This window comes from Cheilinus undulatus, linkage group 8 (genome assembly GCF_018320785.1).
Source record: "Cheilinus undulatus linkage group 8, ASM1832078v1, whole genome shotgun sequence".
NCBI lineage: Eukaryota > Metazoa > Chordata > Actinopteri > Labriformes > Labridae > Cheilinus > Cheilinus undulatus.
In genome coordinates this window covers 32081664-32099814 of record NC_054872.1, presented here as the reverse complement: position 1 = coordinate 32099814, position 18151 = coordinate 32081664, and the positions used below count along the sequence as shown (strand labels likewise).

General features: G+C 39.3%; 1 protein-coding gene across 2 annotated transcripts; it reads right to left on the bottom strand.

Moving 5' to 3' along the window:
- Window positions 1–223: 223 nt before the first annotated feature.
- slc2a3b (solute carrier family 2 member 3b) lies at window positions 224–16618 on the bottom strand. 2 transcript variants are annotated; one of them, XM_041793859.1, is made up of 11 exons: window positions 16394–16618; window positions 15670–15825; window positions 10569–10673; window positions 9990–10150; window positions 7816–8056; window positions 5736–5898; window positions 5422–5609; window positions 3830–3934; window positions 2706–2807; window positions 2385–2588; window positions 224–2297 (listed from the first exon to the last, which is right to left on the bottom strand). In XM_041793859.1, exons 2-11 carry the CDS (start codon window positions 15691–15693, stop codon window positions 2037–2039), a joined length of 1554 nt encoding a protein of 517 aa, XP_041649793.1. In that variant the 5' UTR covers window positions 15694–15825; window positions 16394–16618; the 3' UTR covers window positions 224–2036. The 2 variants fall into 2 exon arrangements, with proteins under 2 accessions (XP_041649793.1, XP_041649794.1); XM_041793860.1 differs by lacking the exon at window positions 16394–16618 and adding an exon at window positions 15967–16015.
- Window positions 16619–18151: the final 1533 nt, after the last annotated feature.

The window sequence follows — 18151 nt, the reverse complement described above, 5'->3', positions numbered from 1 at the left end:
TGCAACAGTGAAGCTGAGGTTTTGCTGCAGTGCAGAAAGGGGAATTAGTAGCCCCAGTGCAGAAGTGGGAGCCAAACCAAATACTGGACAAATCTCTAATACTGTCACTCTCACAGACTCCAGCTACATTAAACATATATAACCAAATTTGCTTTAACTTATGGCTGTAGAGACAGAAAAACAGGCTGCTTTAGGTCTTAATTGATCACACAATTCCTTAAAAGATGGCACATTTTATTTCCTTTTTAGTTTCTCAAAGACAGTGTCACTCATGTTATTACAGCAGGTGAACTTAAAACATCATGATAGAAAAAAACAGTAAAGGTCATGTCTTCTCTGACTCTCCCACACACTCAGCCAGTGTCACGTCTCACTTCTGTCTACTGTGACATCACTATGGCAAGAGTGCAAGAAAAATCAGCAAAGAGCAGAATAACCAAAATAAGGCGCACACCAGAAACACATACAATATATTTACAAGAAACAATCACACACACGCAGCATTAGCAATCACTTAAAGTAGTCTGACTGCAGAAGTGCAAATGAGAGAACTGCAAAGCTTGAATATTGAAAAGTGCTTCCTTATGAGTGCAACAACATCCAGAGGAAGATACAGATGTACAAACACTGGCGTAATACTTAAAAGCATGTAAACTGTGGTGTAATAGTTGATCATGCGGCAGTAAGAGAAGATTTTACAATATATACACATGATCCAAATAATTAGAAACAAATACATGCATATGAAAAGACATTTTGTGCGTTAACAATGAAAGCATACACAATTCATATAGTGTTACTATTCCACATGGATATCTTTTTAGACTGACATTTATGCAGTTATGTTATTATCAGTAGATAAAGGAGTGTTTCATACATCCCTCAAGCGACTGTCAAACACTGGCAAGCATCTTTGATTTGATGAGGCACTATCTTATAGATTGCAAGATATTTATTTAAAAAGTACTGCTTTGTACTGATGTCAAAACAGGTTCAGTGACAGGGTTGAAGCGATGCATTTTCTATGCTGTAACAGTCAGAAGTAGAGTGTACAGTGTAATACAACTACCTGAGTTTCTGTGTTGAACTGCTGTAATAGTACTATATTCAGTAGTTTTCTTTTAAATAATATGGCTGTACCCTATTAAAAAAATCATAAAAACAAGAGGTGAGGTTGTGTTTTCAGGAGCAGAAAGCCTAAAACAATACTGTTAAGGCTAGGCAGTGCTACCTACAGTAAATCTCTCATCAACAACATAACGAATGTAGACAGTACCAGTTTACAAACTGTCCTCGTAACTCATTTATCATCATAAATGCTGCTGAATTAATTTAAAAAAAACACAAACACACAACCATAAAACGCAAACATGCTCTTCTCTCATGGGACGCCATGATACAGGATGAGAATAAATATTTCTCCTCTTCTACATGCTTAAATATATTCATGTTAAATCGGCAGCACCTCCTCTTCACCATGTAAGGAATAATGGCTCCCTCCCCCTTAGCAGCAAGGCACATCAGACAGGCACACAGGACGGCGAGTCAGGTTTTTTTTGGGTCAAACTACCAAGGCTCCAAAACCGGCTTTTCAGGCTTGACCTCAATACATAAACCCCCCCCCCCCAAATCCTGCAACCTTTAAACACTGGGGGTAGCTGAGGACCTGGGGACTTAACACTGAACATATGTTGATCCTCTTATATGGCAGTTTGCGAGGAGCTGGCTCCAGGAATGTCAACAAATATTAAGTACTAGTAATTCAGTTAAGTTTGACCCATGTTTTAAGTAGGATTACTGAGAATTTTTAAGCATTTTGTAACAGGGCAACCTTTTAAAAATACTTTATATAATTTAAAAGACATTCTTAAAACCTATATTAAAAAAACTACAATCTGTTAATACACTGAGTCGACCTTTTCTAAACAACCACACTTTTCTTGCATCATTTGTGAGATACAAAACAGCACTCCTTACAGTTTCTACATGCTTGGACCCTGTTGTCTGCGTTGTACACTTATTTATTTCTTCCTCACTCATTGCTTCTCTGGAGGAAGATCCACCATGGGAACCTTTTCTGTCGGGGACATGGGTGCAGCATCTTTATTCTCCGGCAGACTGACCACCATAGCCTCAGGGTCCGGGGATGTGGCAGCTTTCCCAGCACTGGAAGCAAATCCCTGAGCAATGTCGTCAAAGGTCCTTCCTTTGGTCTCAGGCACTCGCAGAAAGGTGAAGATGAAGAATATGATAAGGAGAACCATGAAAATAATGAAGACATAAGGGCCGCACAGTTCCTGAGAGAAGAAGGTAAAGAGAGTTGTGAGCGATGAGAACTTAATACTGCAGTTAATCTGAAGACTGTAGTGAAAATGTTTTGGTACCTCCAGTTTAGGGAAACCAAGCCCCACAAGGAAGTTAGCGGTCCAGTTTGAGAAACCAGAGACAGCCATAGCTGCAGGCCTGGGCCCCTGGGAGAAAAGCTCAGCCACAATGAACCATGGGATGGGACCAGGACCCATCTCAAAACTGGCAACGAAGCCAAACACAGCCACTATGGCCAAGTAGCTCAGGCCTGGTGTGGCCTTCTGCTCAGAGAGAAAAACAAAAAGATTGAGGATGTAATGAGGTGGAAATTGGGACACTTTTTATTCTGGTTAGCAAATATCTCACAGGATGGGAGGAATCAGTCAACCATCACTCACCACCAAAGACAGAGAGATGGTCATGAGGAGGGCACAGACAGCCATTCCAGCCAAGCCAATCAGGTGCAACGTCCTGCGCCCAGCTCGTTCAACCAGGAAGAGCTGAAGTTGAAAGAGAAAATGATAATTGATAATCCAATAGTTATACAACCAGCATTGTACTGAGAAACAAAAGAGTATAGAGGGTATGCATATGACATCACAGGCAGCGCGAGTCTCTGATGGTCCAGCCACTGAGCGGCAGAAAGCACAAACTGATGATAGGGATCAGATCAGTAGGGTGTAACCAGTAAGCAGCGTTATTTCCACTAAAAACGGTCGTATTTTAATTACTCATGAACATAACATCGTAATGATGTTCACTGTGGTCAGAACAGATCTTCAGCTCATGAAATATGTTTATGGAAATGTTCTGCACTGTAATGACACATTAATAAAGCCACAAGATGAAGCTGGGCTATTACAGTAGATACAAAAAGTATTCAGTTAATGATGAATATAAACTAAACCCCGCTCTATTCTCCTTCCTTTTACCTTAAAGGAAGATTAATTTTATCAGATAAACCAGACAGTAAAATAATATCCAAGGTGACAGGCACTTAATGACAGTGGATTAGGATTTATATCTGTACATATAGTCCTGCAATGTCCGATTAGCACATCTGGTTTGATAGGGAAAGACAAAAAAAAAACCCAACCCTGTCAGGTCCATAATTTTCTTTGATCACAGATTAAATAAAGTAGCTTTTGTAAATTAAAAAGATTTCTAGCTTTGTATTAGAAAATAAAATTGATGTTAATTCAGTTTCACATTCACCACTGATGAACCAGGCTCATGTGTGCCTTCATGCTCTGCTGTGTTTTTAAAATCAGGTCCATATAATGTCAGAACACTTGATTTGTAACCATATATCAATGTCAATGGTCCACAGTGTCTTTAGTAAAAGGTATGGATCTCTGTTGAGTCCAAATATCTCTTATTCAAGCAGATATCGGTCTGTCTTTCCTCTGTTTCCCATAATGAAGACTACAGTGTTTCAGACTATTCTGCCACTCAGCCCAAGTGAGCAGTCGCTCGCACACTGGAAGTGATGTCAGTGCATACCCTCTGTTCAGACACTTACAGAGACGACGGTAAACACAGTGTTGACGACTCCAGCTCCTATGGTAGCATAGATGGGCTGAGTTACACCAGCTGTGGCAAATATACCTGTAGAGTAGTAGAAGACCTGACCAAAAAAAAAAACAAAAACAAAAAAAAGTTAGTAATGAAACAAGACAACATACAAAAATTGTAAATTATACCAAGCATTCTGGCAGTATGAGAAAAACTGGGCATACACTGTGCGATTTCAAGCCAACCATATGACAGTCGTGGCAGAACGTCAGCTCATACTGAGCGTCTGAATCACTTATGATGCATGACCATTGCGGAGTTTCCTGTTTACAAGTCTCAAACACTGAGGATGAAATGTTTCCTGTCATATCCTCTCTCTCTCTATCCCGCTATCTCTCTCTATCCCACACACAAACAGCATTACCATCCATGTCAGCTGCAGGTGTGCGGGTAGGAATATTTCCAGCTCGTGCATTTCCTTTATCATAGTGGGGGCATCAGAAAGTCATTCCAGCTGTTGTCATGGTAATTCAGGATGTTGTCTGACAGTTTATAAAGGAAAACAATTACCTAAAGTTGTTTATTTTGCTTGCGTTTCTGCTCTCAATGTGAAGTGCCTTGAGTTGTACAACCAAAATATCAAACATGCCAGAAATCTATCCAACTGGCCAGGAGCAGCTTGTGGGGTCATAGTCAGGCCGTGGTCAGTCGTCGTACACCCCTACGTTTGTCGTATGTATACAGAATGACAAATGATGCCTGATCTAACTGAAAGTCGAGCCCAATTCAAATGAGTCGTGTGAGTCAAAATTCGTGGCTGAATCAGACAAAAATCACAGTGTAAACCCGGCATACGCTCTGTATGAGCTAGTGAGAAGTAGTATTTCCTAGCCTTTTTGTTTGGTGCTGGATTGGTGGAGTTAAGTAGATTTTTCAAGCTGTTAAGCTAGAGAAAAGATACTGAGAATGTGTAACTGTTCCTATAAGTGATGAGAGAAGATTTAAGCTATGATTTTGTTTGATGCTGTGGGCTTTAAAAAAGCTAACTAAGCTAAGCTAAGTCTCTTTGCTTGAAGCTAAATCGCTCTGCCATATTGAAAAACCATCATCAGTTGCAGCCTTAATCTTTTGGAATCATTACACAAAAAAAGTTTAGAAGTTGCTTTGTGTACAAGCTGCTGTGTTGGTTGTTTGTTCATCTCATGATTGTTAATTTGACTGTCAGGGTTCAATCGATGCTGCAGTCTTTAGCTTCAGGCCACAGCAGCTTAAATGTGATTGTTAGGTCAGATGCAGAAACGGCTAACACATTTAGTCAGCTGGGTTACATGACCTCATTAACGAAATACCTATTAAACACCACTGTGTTGTCTCTGCATTGACCCTCTGAGACCTAACTTATTCCGCTCAATCTAACACTGCCTGCAGCGATGATGCAGCTCTTGTCATGTGCTTGTCAGAAACATTTGTATCCTTTGAAGTGAATGCTCCTTTAAAGATTTATGAGATGACAAGTTTGAAGATTGCCTTCTCACTTTAAGATGGCTGACACTTGCTAATTAAATCACTTAATCTGCTCCATTATATATATGAACTCACAGCATTGATGCCAGACAGCTGCTGAGAGAGCTGCAGGATGATGGCGATAATGATGGGCTGACGATAATTCTGGGAGCGGAAGAGTTCAAGGATGGTTACTTTCTTTTCCATGGCCATTTTCATCCCTTCCTCCTTCATCTCTTGAATGTCATCGCTCACATCTTCACAGCCTCGCAAACGCACCAAAGCTACAGGATAAATAAATGAAGAGGAGACTGTTTGAACAAAACTGAAACCATGCTAGTCTTGATTTAGCCTTTTTAAATGCAGATACTTCCATCTTGTTGGCATTTTATAAACGGTAAGACACTAACCTTTTCGGGCCTCTTCCTCCTGGTTAAGGATGATCAGCAGGTATCGGGGGCTTTCAGGGCAGAAGGGCAGCAAGATGGTCTGCAGCACAGCGGGCAGGATGGTCAGAGCGAGCAATAATGGCCACAGAGTGTCTGAACCAAGCAGAGACTCCAGACCGAAGATCTAAAACACACAAAGAGTAGGTTTCAATTAATCAGGCTTGAATTTTCTCTTTTTATCTGTAACACAACCAGGAGGCAGCAGTTTAAGTATGTCTCATCATGACGAGTCCTGCACCTCTTCTTTTGTAAACTTCAGCCATCTAACATTTCCAAGAATGACGTTTCTACTTTGTTGTACTTTCCTTAACTAAAGGTTAATTATGAAAAATGCCCTTTGGATTCAACCCTGTGGACAACCACGCTGGCAATGTAACCCATTACAACATACATATGCGATGTAATGTTCTGGTGATGTTAAATACCAGAAGCTATATCATTAATAATGAGTAAACTTACCAATCTTATATTGCTTGGAAGCACACATTAGCATAATGCAATGCTGGATATTCTGTAATTTTTCACAACTAGTGTAAGAAGCAACTTAAAACTGAACTTACTTGCTGGTCTAGTAAGGCTGGCCACACACTAGAGAATTTTTAGATATTTGTGGCACAGTACTAGATTGCCTTGCATTCTACTTGAAGGAAAATGATTATTTTGTGTCATAAGGTAACTTTAAATCTGAGCCAGCAAAAATTGTATGTTGAGTCCCCCAAGGCTCTATCCTGGGGTCACTTCTGTTTCACATCTGCATTGCTAAAACGGTTAAAATTGTTTAGCAAATTAGCTGGTGCAGGATTTATGAGTCAGTTAAATTAATTTTCCATCATTTTTATAAGCCCATCTGATTCACAAGACAACTTTGCCACATTTGAGACAACACAGCTGTCTGTATTAACGATTTCTCACAGAGAAAAGTCCCCACACATGAGCTTGCACAGAAACTCACATGATCAAACATGACTTATTAAGAAAAACAAGGGGTGCAGATGGCCTTGTGGTTTAAGGCGCGCCCATGTACGCGGGCAGCCAGGTTGTAAATCCGGCCTGTGGCTCTCCTGCAAGTCTCTAGTCCCTTGTTTCTGGCTCTATCCACTGTCCTCCTCTGTCAATAAAGGCATGAAAAGCCACAAAATAAAAAAATCTTAATAAGAAAAACAAGCATGGGGGATGATTGAAATCCTCAGCTGGCTTTCCTGGCGTTTGTTACAGTTGCAGCAAAATTAAAAAATTAAAAAAATTTGTAACCACATTATTAATGCTTATGTTTGTTAGCAGTAAAAGTGTGAAATATCTGGTTGGTGACGCCTCTCTCATGGGTTTTTTGTGGGTATTCTGTTGGAGGCAGTCTGACCTAGAATGCTAAATTGGAGTGTGTTAAATTTGGCCCAAAGTCTGGCTTACATTTGTGAGGTGTGTAGCCTGCTTAAGGCAGATCAGAATGTATAACACATCTCATTTATCCTTTATTTTAAAACAAGCACTTTGTTGATGCACAGTGTGATGAAAGCTAAATTTAGACAACATCACCTTTTTAGCTTTTTTTCCCCCAGTTTTAGAGATTGTCCTTATACACGATACTGCAGTTTTGCCTTAATTGGAATCAGTGAAATATAAAAAGTCCAGTAAAATTGCTGGGTTATTTCTGTTTTGTGTATTTGCAATTTTGGGGAGATGAGATAATTAGTCAAAATTTATGAGAAAAAGTACAACTCTCATTTTCATAGAATAAAGGAGTGTATAAAATACTCAAAATACTCTACTGCTCTACAAATCTATACTTGCAAATACTACAAAAGCATGCTTGTACAATTACGTTTTTATAGTAGGGTCATGTGCATTTACTTACAATGTCTGTATCCACTAAGGATAGTTTTAACAAAGTAAAGTTGCTCACAAAAGTACAAAATTCTTTTAGCTAAGCTGCAATCTTGAACCCATGTATCACTAAAGAAACCCACATCTTCTGCTCCACCCAATATAAAGAGACACTGGTACCACAACCACAGAAAAAAATCCTCACACCCAAGTGTCATACCTGTGCCACAAGGATGCCAATCACCACACCCAGCTGATGCAGCGTCCCAAAGGCTCCTCTGACGGCGGTGGGAGTGATCTCGCCAACGTACATGGGGGTCAGACCAGTGCACAAACCACAGAACACGCCAATAATCAACCGACCAACAATGACGATTTCAAATGATCGACTCACAACCGACAGCCCCATCAGACCGCCACCGAGGAGAGCCAGGATGTTGGCCAGCAGCATCGATTTACGCCTGGAGAGGAGAGAGGGGAAAAAGTCAGTGAGAGGGAAGCCAACTTTTAAAGACTTGCTATTGTTAGTTATCAATATTAAAGTTATTATTATGATTAATTTTCAGATTATTTTTTCATAATGATGTGTTGTTAAAGAATATTAAACAATATGAAAATAGCAAATAAAAGCCTGTTATAAAACCTCCTGCCTTTGAGATGACATTGACATTTTGTTCAAAATTAAAAGTATTTCATTTGTAATCAGATCTACAAGAAAAATGTCCTATAAATCCAAATGATGGAGAGTCTTAATGTCTTGATCTACTTGATTGTCAAATACTTGTGGGTTTTATTAAATGTTTCTCTTTAAATTACTTTTTCATGACTATTGTGTATGACAATTGTGACAATATGACAATTAAAGCATTCTTCTTCTCCTCTAAGTCTCCAAACTTTTTACTATTTTTCTTGATAAATGTAAGACATGACTCATCAAATGCCACCCTTTTAAAAGTCCACCATGTAGCCATCACCAGGAAGAGTTTTTATGCTCCTAAACTGTGGAATTTACCTTTTTAAGATTTATTTTTGGGCTTTTTACACCTGTTTTATAAAGGAGATCAGTTGATAGAGCCAAACACAGAGAGAAGAGAGCACAATGTAAAACTGAACAAGATGAAAATACTCAAAATGTGTTGAAACTAATTACATCGAGTTTTGTAGTTAGTATAAATACATTTTTTGAGTGTGATACAACTTAAAATATAAAAATTACACAGAAATCCCTGAAGAGTTAGTAGAACTCAAAACATTAGAGGCAACTGACTATGTAAAAAATTTAAGTAATACTCAATGAAAAAACAGTATTTGTTTAGAAGCAGATACTAAGCTATTTTAAGCTAAAGGAATTCTGGGAAACTCTGCAGATTAAAGGATGGCTGTCAAATAATTTTAATAAAATGACAAAAAAGTACTTAGAATGATTGAGTACTCTCTCCTTAAAACTAAAAATGTGTGTTCTATCAACTAATAAAAATAGAGATGAAATAGCAGCTTTGGATTTTTAAGTTTACACAATCCTATTTCTTTTAACAGCCATTAACTACTGGGTCATACAGTCTAGGGAATGACAAAGACAGGAGCAAAGGATCAGACTGGAACACGACCCGCCCACATACATGAGCCATGGCCATCTGTGCACCTCTGGGTATTTTCTTATGGATCAATTAAAGACCTTTCTATTTAATTTCATTTAATTGGATTTCATTTTCAGCAATGGTCATTTTTTAAAATTTCTTTTACATAAGGCTTATCTCTGCTCCTTTTTTGTTTTATTTAACTTTGATAAAACAGTTTATGAAATTACTCCATAATTTTATTACATTTTATTGTACTAATCTGATATATTTATTTCATCTGTTTTTTATATTTAAAAAAACTATTTAAGTCCCTCCCTTTTTCCCTGTTTATTTCGGAATTTTACCAAGTGTTGTCAATTTCTTATCCTGATATTTACAATCTGTTCTTCCTCTATGAAACACATTTACCCTTTTATGTACAGAAAGTGCTCTATAGATAAAGTTGATTTGAGTTTTTTTAACTGAAGTTGTTGAAAGATTGTAGTCATTTATAGTCTATAGAAGTTCCCATAAGAGGCTCCTCAAAATGGCCGGTCTAAGTTCAAGTCAACCTGCGGCTCCTGCCTGTCCCCTTGATTTTCTACTCCATTCACTGTCCTATCCAATTAAAGGTAAAAGACCCAAAATAAATCTTAAAAAGGTCATCATGCTAGTTTTAAAACACAAAATAACACAGAGAAGCCTATTTGACTCTTCACTGATAAAAGTTGCCTTCAGGAAAAGGAAATTGACCTCATCATTCTTGAAAGCTCTTGGTTGATTTACTGAATGCAGTACATCACCACAGCCTTCTATCTACTCCTGATATTTTTACCTGCCAAATTTGTTAACCATTGCTCCAACAGAGAAGGACCCGATCATTCCTCCCACACTGAAGATGGCGACGGCAAAACTCCACACCATGGTGTTTGTTCCCTGGGTGAAGGGCTCCCCGTACCGCTCCATGGACACATTCTGAAAAAACCTGCGCAGTTTCTGCAAAACCATCAAGAAGAGTATCAGGATTAGAGGTGTCTCTTTAGAGAGATCATTGTGTGATTTAAGACAAAGAAATAAAAGAATCCTGCAGATGTCACAGAGCTCATGCTTGATGTGTTTTTGGGGAATTCTTGACACTTCCACAAGGTGGCAGTGTAGCTTTTAGGACTGCAGAGAAATATCTAACACAACAACTGTGGTCTGAGCTTTGAAACTAACACTTGTGAAGAATAAGTCAACGGTGTGATATTTTCAAAATGGCATTCAGAACAACTCCTTGCAACTCTTATTAATCAAGGGCTTATGTCCACCCCTTGACAGGTTTCCCAATGTCATTGTGCATTCAAATATTACACACCATTTACAAGACATCCTCTGTGTGGCAAGCATGTTGCAATCCCATGTAAATACACACCTGCTCTGGTGCATTGATGACCCCAGTGTTGTATCCAAACTGCAGAGAGCCGATGACAGCCGTTGAAACACAGTAGAGAAGGTAAAAAGTCACCTTCTTCTTTGGCTGTTAGGAGACAAAAACACAGAGATTTGGTAAATTAAAATGAGCGGATGGGCTTTATGTACAATCATGCCCTCAGTGAGTGTGCTGGATATGGCCTGTTCCTGCCTCTACAAAGCTCCTGTTGTTTATAGTGACACTGGTAACTCCACACAATGAGCCTTTCTACATCTGCCCTCCCCTCCCTGGTTTTCAGCTTCTCGGCAGCACTGCTGTGAGGGAGCGAGGTGTTACAACATCGCTCTGGCTCCGTGATTTGAAGCTTGGAGGTATTTCTCAGCTAAGCAGCTAAAGATGCACTGAGAAAATAAGACTGAATCCTATTGTGAGCATTTCTCCCTGCTGCTTTCAGAATTAAAGTTGGCTTAGCTCATTATAACAAGCTAATACAGTGGACATTAATCTCTCATACGGTGGGGTCTGCAGGAGGGGAGAAATTTGCAATATGTTAAGCATCCAGCTAGACAGAACTGAGCAGTGTAATTGGTTTAAATGAGGTTAGACTTTCAAGTTAATCATGTGTTGGCTTTTTGCCAAAAAATGGAAATCCCCAATCAAAGTATCAGTTTGATGTAGCTGCTAACCCAGTGACTGCGCCTCTTTGAATTTACTGTAATATGTCCACTTTCTAAGAACTGATTGTTTACATGGAGAGTCCAATGGTCAACAGCTAATGTCTAAAAAGCGTTCATTAACGAAGGCAAAGCCATTTTAATCGTCCAGTTAAATCCTTGAATTTTTTCAAATCTGCCCCAGCATGAACCCTGACCCGGCTATTTGTTAGCAAACAATTTAAAATACCCACAAATATGTTGTTGCCACATTTAGTCGAAAGTTGAGTTTGCCCACATATCTGAATATATAATTTCATATCTGTAGATATAAAAAGAGAAATCCCTCTACCAGCATCACACAACAGCAACACTATCCAATTAAGGCCATTATTTTGAAATTCTAGGCCAGTTCAAATAGACCAGAGGTGTCCAAAATATGCCCGAGGGCCAAATATGGCCTGCGGTCCACTTTTGATCGGCCCGCAGCAAATTTTAAAAACAAAAGGAAATAGGGCCCCACATGAAGCTCTTGCTTACGGGTGTTGCACTTCTTAGTTTCAGCACAACGTGGTGCTAGGTGGCACAAGGTGCTACCATGCTTTCTGTAAACAAATATTTTGATAGGAAGAAATTAATGATCTGTTTTTGTAATTTGTGACTAAGCTAGGATAATACTGTACACCGTAAACATATTTGCAACCAAAATTATAACGATATCTTGATTTGTAATGACCTGTTTGATTAAGCAAACAGCAGCACCAATAGCATTCCACGGCTGGTTCCAGTGGTTGCCAGGGCCAATCTGGGCCCCCTGAAATCTAATTGGCCCCCCCAAAATCCTTAAATTGATTAGCTATTTGCCTGGCCAACCCACATTAGACTGGTTATAATAACTGTAATATCCTTAAGGTGTGGTATATGAAAGTGGCCCCACCATTCTTATATATTAAATATATATTCTTATATCTTATATCTTATATATTAAAGTTTGGACACCCCTGGAAAACACCATTCCTACAGAGTCCAACACCATTCCTCCAGAGCCCAACTTTCTGTTCTTTCCTCCTTAAACTGATCAATTTCGCTCTTACTCCCTTCAAAAAAAGGAGTGTTTTTAGAACATGGAATTCTATTTTGGTCCATTAAGTTAAAATACAAAATGATCCCATGAGTCAGAATGAGATAACAGATAACGATGACAGAATTTTTTGTTACAAAAACATAGAGATAATCAGCTGTAATCAAGCTACAGTTTGTTTCCAAGGAGGACATCATGCCCTTGTCCCATTTAAAACAGTTCTTCTCTGGTGCCACAGTCACGTGAACTCTATGTGACAGTGGCATTGACGCAGGAAGTGCTGCAAACACGATAAAATGATAATGTAAGGGAAACACAAAGTGCATGATAAAAGGAAGAGTGAAAAAATTACCACAGAATAGAGAAAGAAGAGATCAAAAAATTTAGACTGGATTAACAAAAACTAATTGTCTCAGTTATTGCCTGTGTAATATCATGCAGGGCTACAGTGGTAGATGGTTATCACAATGGGGCTGTTTTGCCAAAATAAATGTGAAATGCTAGATTAGTTCCCACTTTATTTTAGACCAAAAACTTTGTTGGTGAGTTTGTGTTTTCTCCAGGGTTGATGAGCAAAAACACTTTAAAGTTGGAAGTACGGTGTTTGTTTACATTTCAAAGGACTGCAGATCTTCTTCAAGTAAATTTTAGCATGCCATAGCCAAACATTATCATATAACATTATTCAAACAGAAGATTGTGGCCAGAGAAAATTCAGAGGTAACTGTGGAAAATGACAAGCCACTGTGGCTGGTGAGTATAAACATTAATGTTAAGCTCTGGTCTCATGAATGTCATATTTGATTTGTCATCCTAAGATTATGTCATGTAATCAAATCTCAGGGTGTTAAACATGCAGCTTTGTCTGGGGTGAGGTCAGGTTTAGTCAAGAGGAGATTAAATGATGAGAAATGACATGTGAATGTGTTGTAATGTTATGCACTAGCATGTGAACTTGTTTGTTGAATCTGCAGAGACCTGCTGGTATTGAGTAAGAGTGTAGCATTGTTAAATACCCTAATAAGGGAGGAGACGACTGAGTTAGAAGCATGAGGTGGGTGCACAGACATGCATGCATTTTAGCACATCTGAAGCCTGTGTAAAGTAAAATGGTGTGGCACAATTCTTTCATATAGAATAGTGAGATATAAAAGATATACACTATTAATCTGAAGTTTGGTTTTTACACTCTGTTCAAACAGGATCCTATGAACATGTGCCAATGGAGTGAGGGCTACTGCCCACGTAGAGGGAAGCAGCGTCTTGCTCAAGGGCACCTCAGTAGTTCTCAGGAATGATCTGGCAACTTTCCAGTTTACAGACTTATTTCCACACTTGATCTGACAGAGACTTGACCCAGCAGCTAGAGATGCATCGATCTGATATCAATGTTTAAAATACCAATTTAACAGATTTTCTGAACAGGTCATATTTTCAACACTAGTTTTGATGTAAGAAACCTAGTATGTCCCCATTTTTATTGTGTCTGACCACAACGCCTGATCAAAGTTTGTCCAACAGGTGAAATCTTGTTTGTGAATCAGTAGATTTAGTAAATTTTGCCTGCATGACATTTTTAAAAGTCCATTGATAAAATTTGAATTCGTGCAAAAAAGCAAACTTTTAGGAAAGACAGTCCTCGAAATTGTGTCCATATGAAGTTAGATACAGTTAAAGAAGAGCTGCTTGGCGGTTCTAGTGTTAAACTGATTGGGCACAACAGAGAAACATCGGCTATTGATATCTGTTCATGCTACATGATTAGCTGATGGACGGTTTTAGTCAACAGGGTAGATATCGACCTATAACTGTTAAACCAATGCATCACTGCATCCCTAATGGTGACTCTGATTCCAAACCTGAGGCCTTACAGACTGAGTTACTGCCACCCCCCTGGTTTTATCATGTATCAGTAATGGGAGATACTATGTGAAATAGTTGTAATCACAACATAACCAATATTTTGACTCACTAATGCTTGGAAATTCATACGTAATACATTCAAATGCACTAAGCTGAGTTTTAAGAGTCTAGACAACATGGACATTTGAGCAAACACAAATCCACCACAGCTACGAAACTAAATGTAAAATGTATTATGCAATCTGTCTGAAAGGCCCAAAACAGCTAATGAATGGATCCTGTGGTAAGATGATTTTGTTGCTTCTGTTTCCAAGGTCTGACTTGGACTTTAAACCTCACCTTCTGTGCTGTTAATGAGATCTTTTCCTGTGGTAATAGACTGGTTTGTTTGTCCAATAATATATAAAAGTGAGTAAATATTTCAAATGGTTCCTGGTCATCCTCCCTCTGATTTTGCAGAAGAATGACTCTGCTATCTTGTTTTCCCCCTAATATCTCAGATGAGTTTTAGTTCTGCCCCCCCCCATGTTTCAGTAGTGTTATTCTTTTCTTAAACTGACTACTAATCGAATGGATTTGGGCAGAAACCACTGTAAACAGATTTATCTACAAAGCCTGGGAGAAAAGGCAGAATACAATTATTGAAACCAAAATGAGAAAAGGTGGATGCAGCCTTCTAATGACTTAAACTGAATTAGATTGTTGGACTACTGCAGCTGTATTTCTGCTGTCATGTCAAGCTATAAGGGTTGGGTACATACAGGAAGTATAAATAAAATACAATTCTTGTCAGTGCAGGAGCACTAAAAGGATTTTGACAACTATTTCTTGATTGGCTTATATTCGGTGTAACTTTGTGTAGTTGCATCAGCACAGATGATGCTAAATGTCACAAAGAAAAATGAAGCAACACCTTGCACTGGGTTTCGCCACAGGAACAGTTTGAAAATGCATGCAGTAGGAGGACAGTTTTCACCCACAACAGATATGAAATAGATAATCAAATTCACCATTTGACTTGTTACTCTTATGTTGCAGCCTGTTATCACTAGCAGCACACCTTTTTTCTCTGTAATGTATACGTGTGTTAAGTCATATAGCCCTTGCCTTACTCAGTCTTTTCATCATGTTACTATTTCCTCATCTCTCCTCTCTATGCAGCACACAAATAAAAGCAAGAAGCTTGCACAGGCTCAAGTTCAAACTTGCCCCCCTGCAGCCCTATCTCCTACTCTTTCTCTCTTAGTCACCTCCTTAAGCACTCATCTCCCACCATCAGCTCCTGCCCTTCCCAGAGAGGAAAAATACAGAATTGCCATTCTGTGGTGTGCAAATGGGCACACTCTCATTCATTAGGAGGTGTCCAGCCCAAGACTAAGGCTCAGGATAAAATAAACATTGGCAAATGGCTGACACAATTTCCTCAGGAAACAGAGAAACACAACAGGATCCAGTGTTAGGTATTTGACACAATAACACAAATTTAAAACATATTCATATTTACCTTATCATCCTCCATTCGCTCCATCCTAGTGGCTCCAAAGATTAATCTGATATTCAAAAGCAGAAGGAAACAGTAGCAACTGAAGCCGTGTAAGACTGAACTGTCTGTTAGTCTTTATGGTGACACACCTCTGAAGGAAAATGTCAGCGGGACAACCTTGAAAATAAACAAGCACAAGAGCAGAGTGTTAGAATCTTGTAGCACACATTTACATCTTCTTGAATAAGAGCTAAGCCAGAAAATAAGACTCATGTAGGTAAAGCCCTCATACCAGTAAAGACTATAAAGCATACAGACCTTTTGTACTTGGATGTTGTAGAGGACTCTAGCTGCTCAAACACTTTTCTCAACTCACCAAATTCAACAGGAGGCAGTGCCCAAAAATGACATCAGACCCCTCCCTCTGCTTCCGAAATCACCCTCCTCTTTTTGCTCTCACCAATTATGAATTCAATAGAGAACAGTGATGTAAATCCCCCTTTCAAAATAAATTACTGTCGCTGTGCTTATTGTTATCAAAACAAAGTGTAAAACAGCCTCTAAATTGGTTGCAGAGACTTGAGTAACCCACAGTGTGTGGTGGAGCTGTAGGTGGTGCTGGGAATTTTACTTTTAAACGTTAAAATAGGTGCAAGTAGCTGCTTTAATATCAATAATGCTAAAAAGGCTCCAGGCAACAAAATAGCTTGAAACCCCCGGTGAAAATAAAAAAAAGTTTGTTTACCCTTATGTATGATGCGCGTGCTTGTATCCTGTACACCAGTCTGGTTCCCTCTTGTCGTCAAAGTTAATGTTAAGCCTTCCTCCGCATCTCCGTGCTATTATAATGAGTGGTACAACTTTACCGGCACGTTCTCCTCTCTTACTCATGATTGGAAGCTCCCCAGTGCGTAAGGAGACGTCAAATCTCTCAGGCCGAGTCACTTCGGTTTCACTCGTCTGCTGTCGTAATGTTTGTGGTATCTGCGCAGGAGCGTTTCCGCTCAGCTGAAGGAGGAGGAGTAGGAGGAGGAGGGCGGCGTGCTCCGGCGCGCGTAAAGTACAGTACGGACCAGAGACGAAGAACAAACGGTTCCGGTGAAAGAAGTCTCTGTGCTGCGGCTGGCCCGTCGGCTGGCCACCGGGGGCGCGAGAACAAAAGGCAATGTGCACGTAGCTCCGATACAAAGCCTGGTCATGCAGAAATCATGAGACCGGCTCAGTGGGTGGCAAACAAACGGGAAGCCCTACTAATTCTTCATCAACTATGTCTAATCTTCACAGCCCACATAAATCCAGGCCAGGAATTTGACAGGTTTTCCAGAAATACGAGAGGCCCAGGACTGTTTTTAAATCCACTTAAGCAGGCTGAGATGCTGTTTGTTATGATTCTTGAGGCAACTTTTGACATTTTTGATGAATTTTGATTGACAGGTGTTGCGTAGTTTTAGTCTAGTTACACAAGATTTGGGCTAAGAGTTAGCATTTTTTTTCTGTTTCTATTATTTTAAAAAATGTGTACCGAGAAAAATTTACACTTAAACATATGTAAGGATTTAATTTTATCACCTTCTTCGTGGAGCAAGGAAGAAATAGGCTATAGGATAACAACAAACAAACACAATTTCTGATCATAATCATTTAAAACGTGTAAATCCCAAAATAGACCAATAGCTACGGCCATGACCTCTGTACCCATGTAACAGAGAATAACACTTCCACTTTAAAGCTACTGTTGGGAGAAGTAACCTGAGTGCACTAGTGCTACACCAGCCGTGTTGTAATGCATTAAACAAGACACTGTCAAGAATTATGGAATAGTAAACTTAAAATTTATGAGGTAGTTGTATGATCGGTTGGCCAGCGGTGATCATAAAATCTGCTCCTCTTTTCCTTTTGTTTAAATATTTATTTTTGGAAAGACAATGGATAGAGTCAGAAACAAGGATAAGAGAGTGGGGAAGAGACATGTGGGAAAGGAGCCGCAGACTGGACTTGAACTGCTAATGCACATGGGGCACGACCTAAATACATCGGTGCCCAAAAATCTGCTCTTCTTTGCTTGTTAATTTCATAAGGATCCTTACTATCTGACTTCGTTGAAGACAGTTTGTAATTACCAAAGGCACATTTTTTGGTAAACTTAATATCTTACTAGTCTTGCATGTCTTTGTATATAACTCAGGGTGGGCCACATTTCATTTTTAACACAAGAGCAAAGAGCCACACTGAAAGCTTGTTGTGGTTGAGAGGAGTTTTTGCACTTATCATGACTGGCTTCGGCATGAGTTATATCCACCAATAAACTCCCCCATTCATAAACTACGGCAATGCCTGCCTGATGAGTAGGGCTACTTCGGTAGATGCGCATGCCTACCTAATTTTTGCTTATTGCTCTGACTGGCTGGTAAAGACTATGACAGAAAAAAACATTTGTCCAATCACCTTTCAAGTTTTTTTTGAAGTCTTGCCCTTCCCAAACGCTTTGTATCGTAGGTTTCCT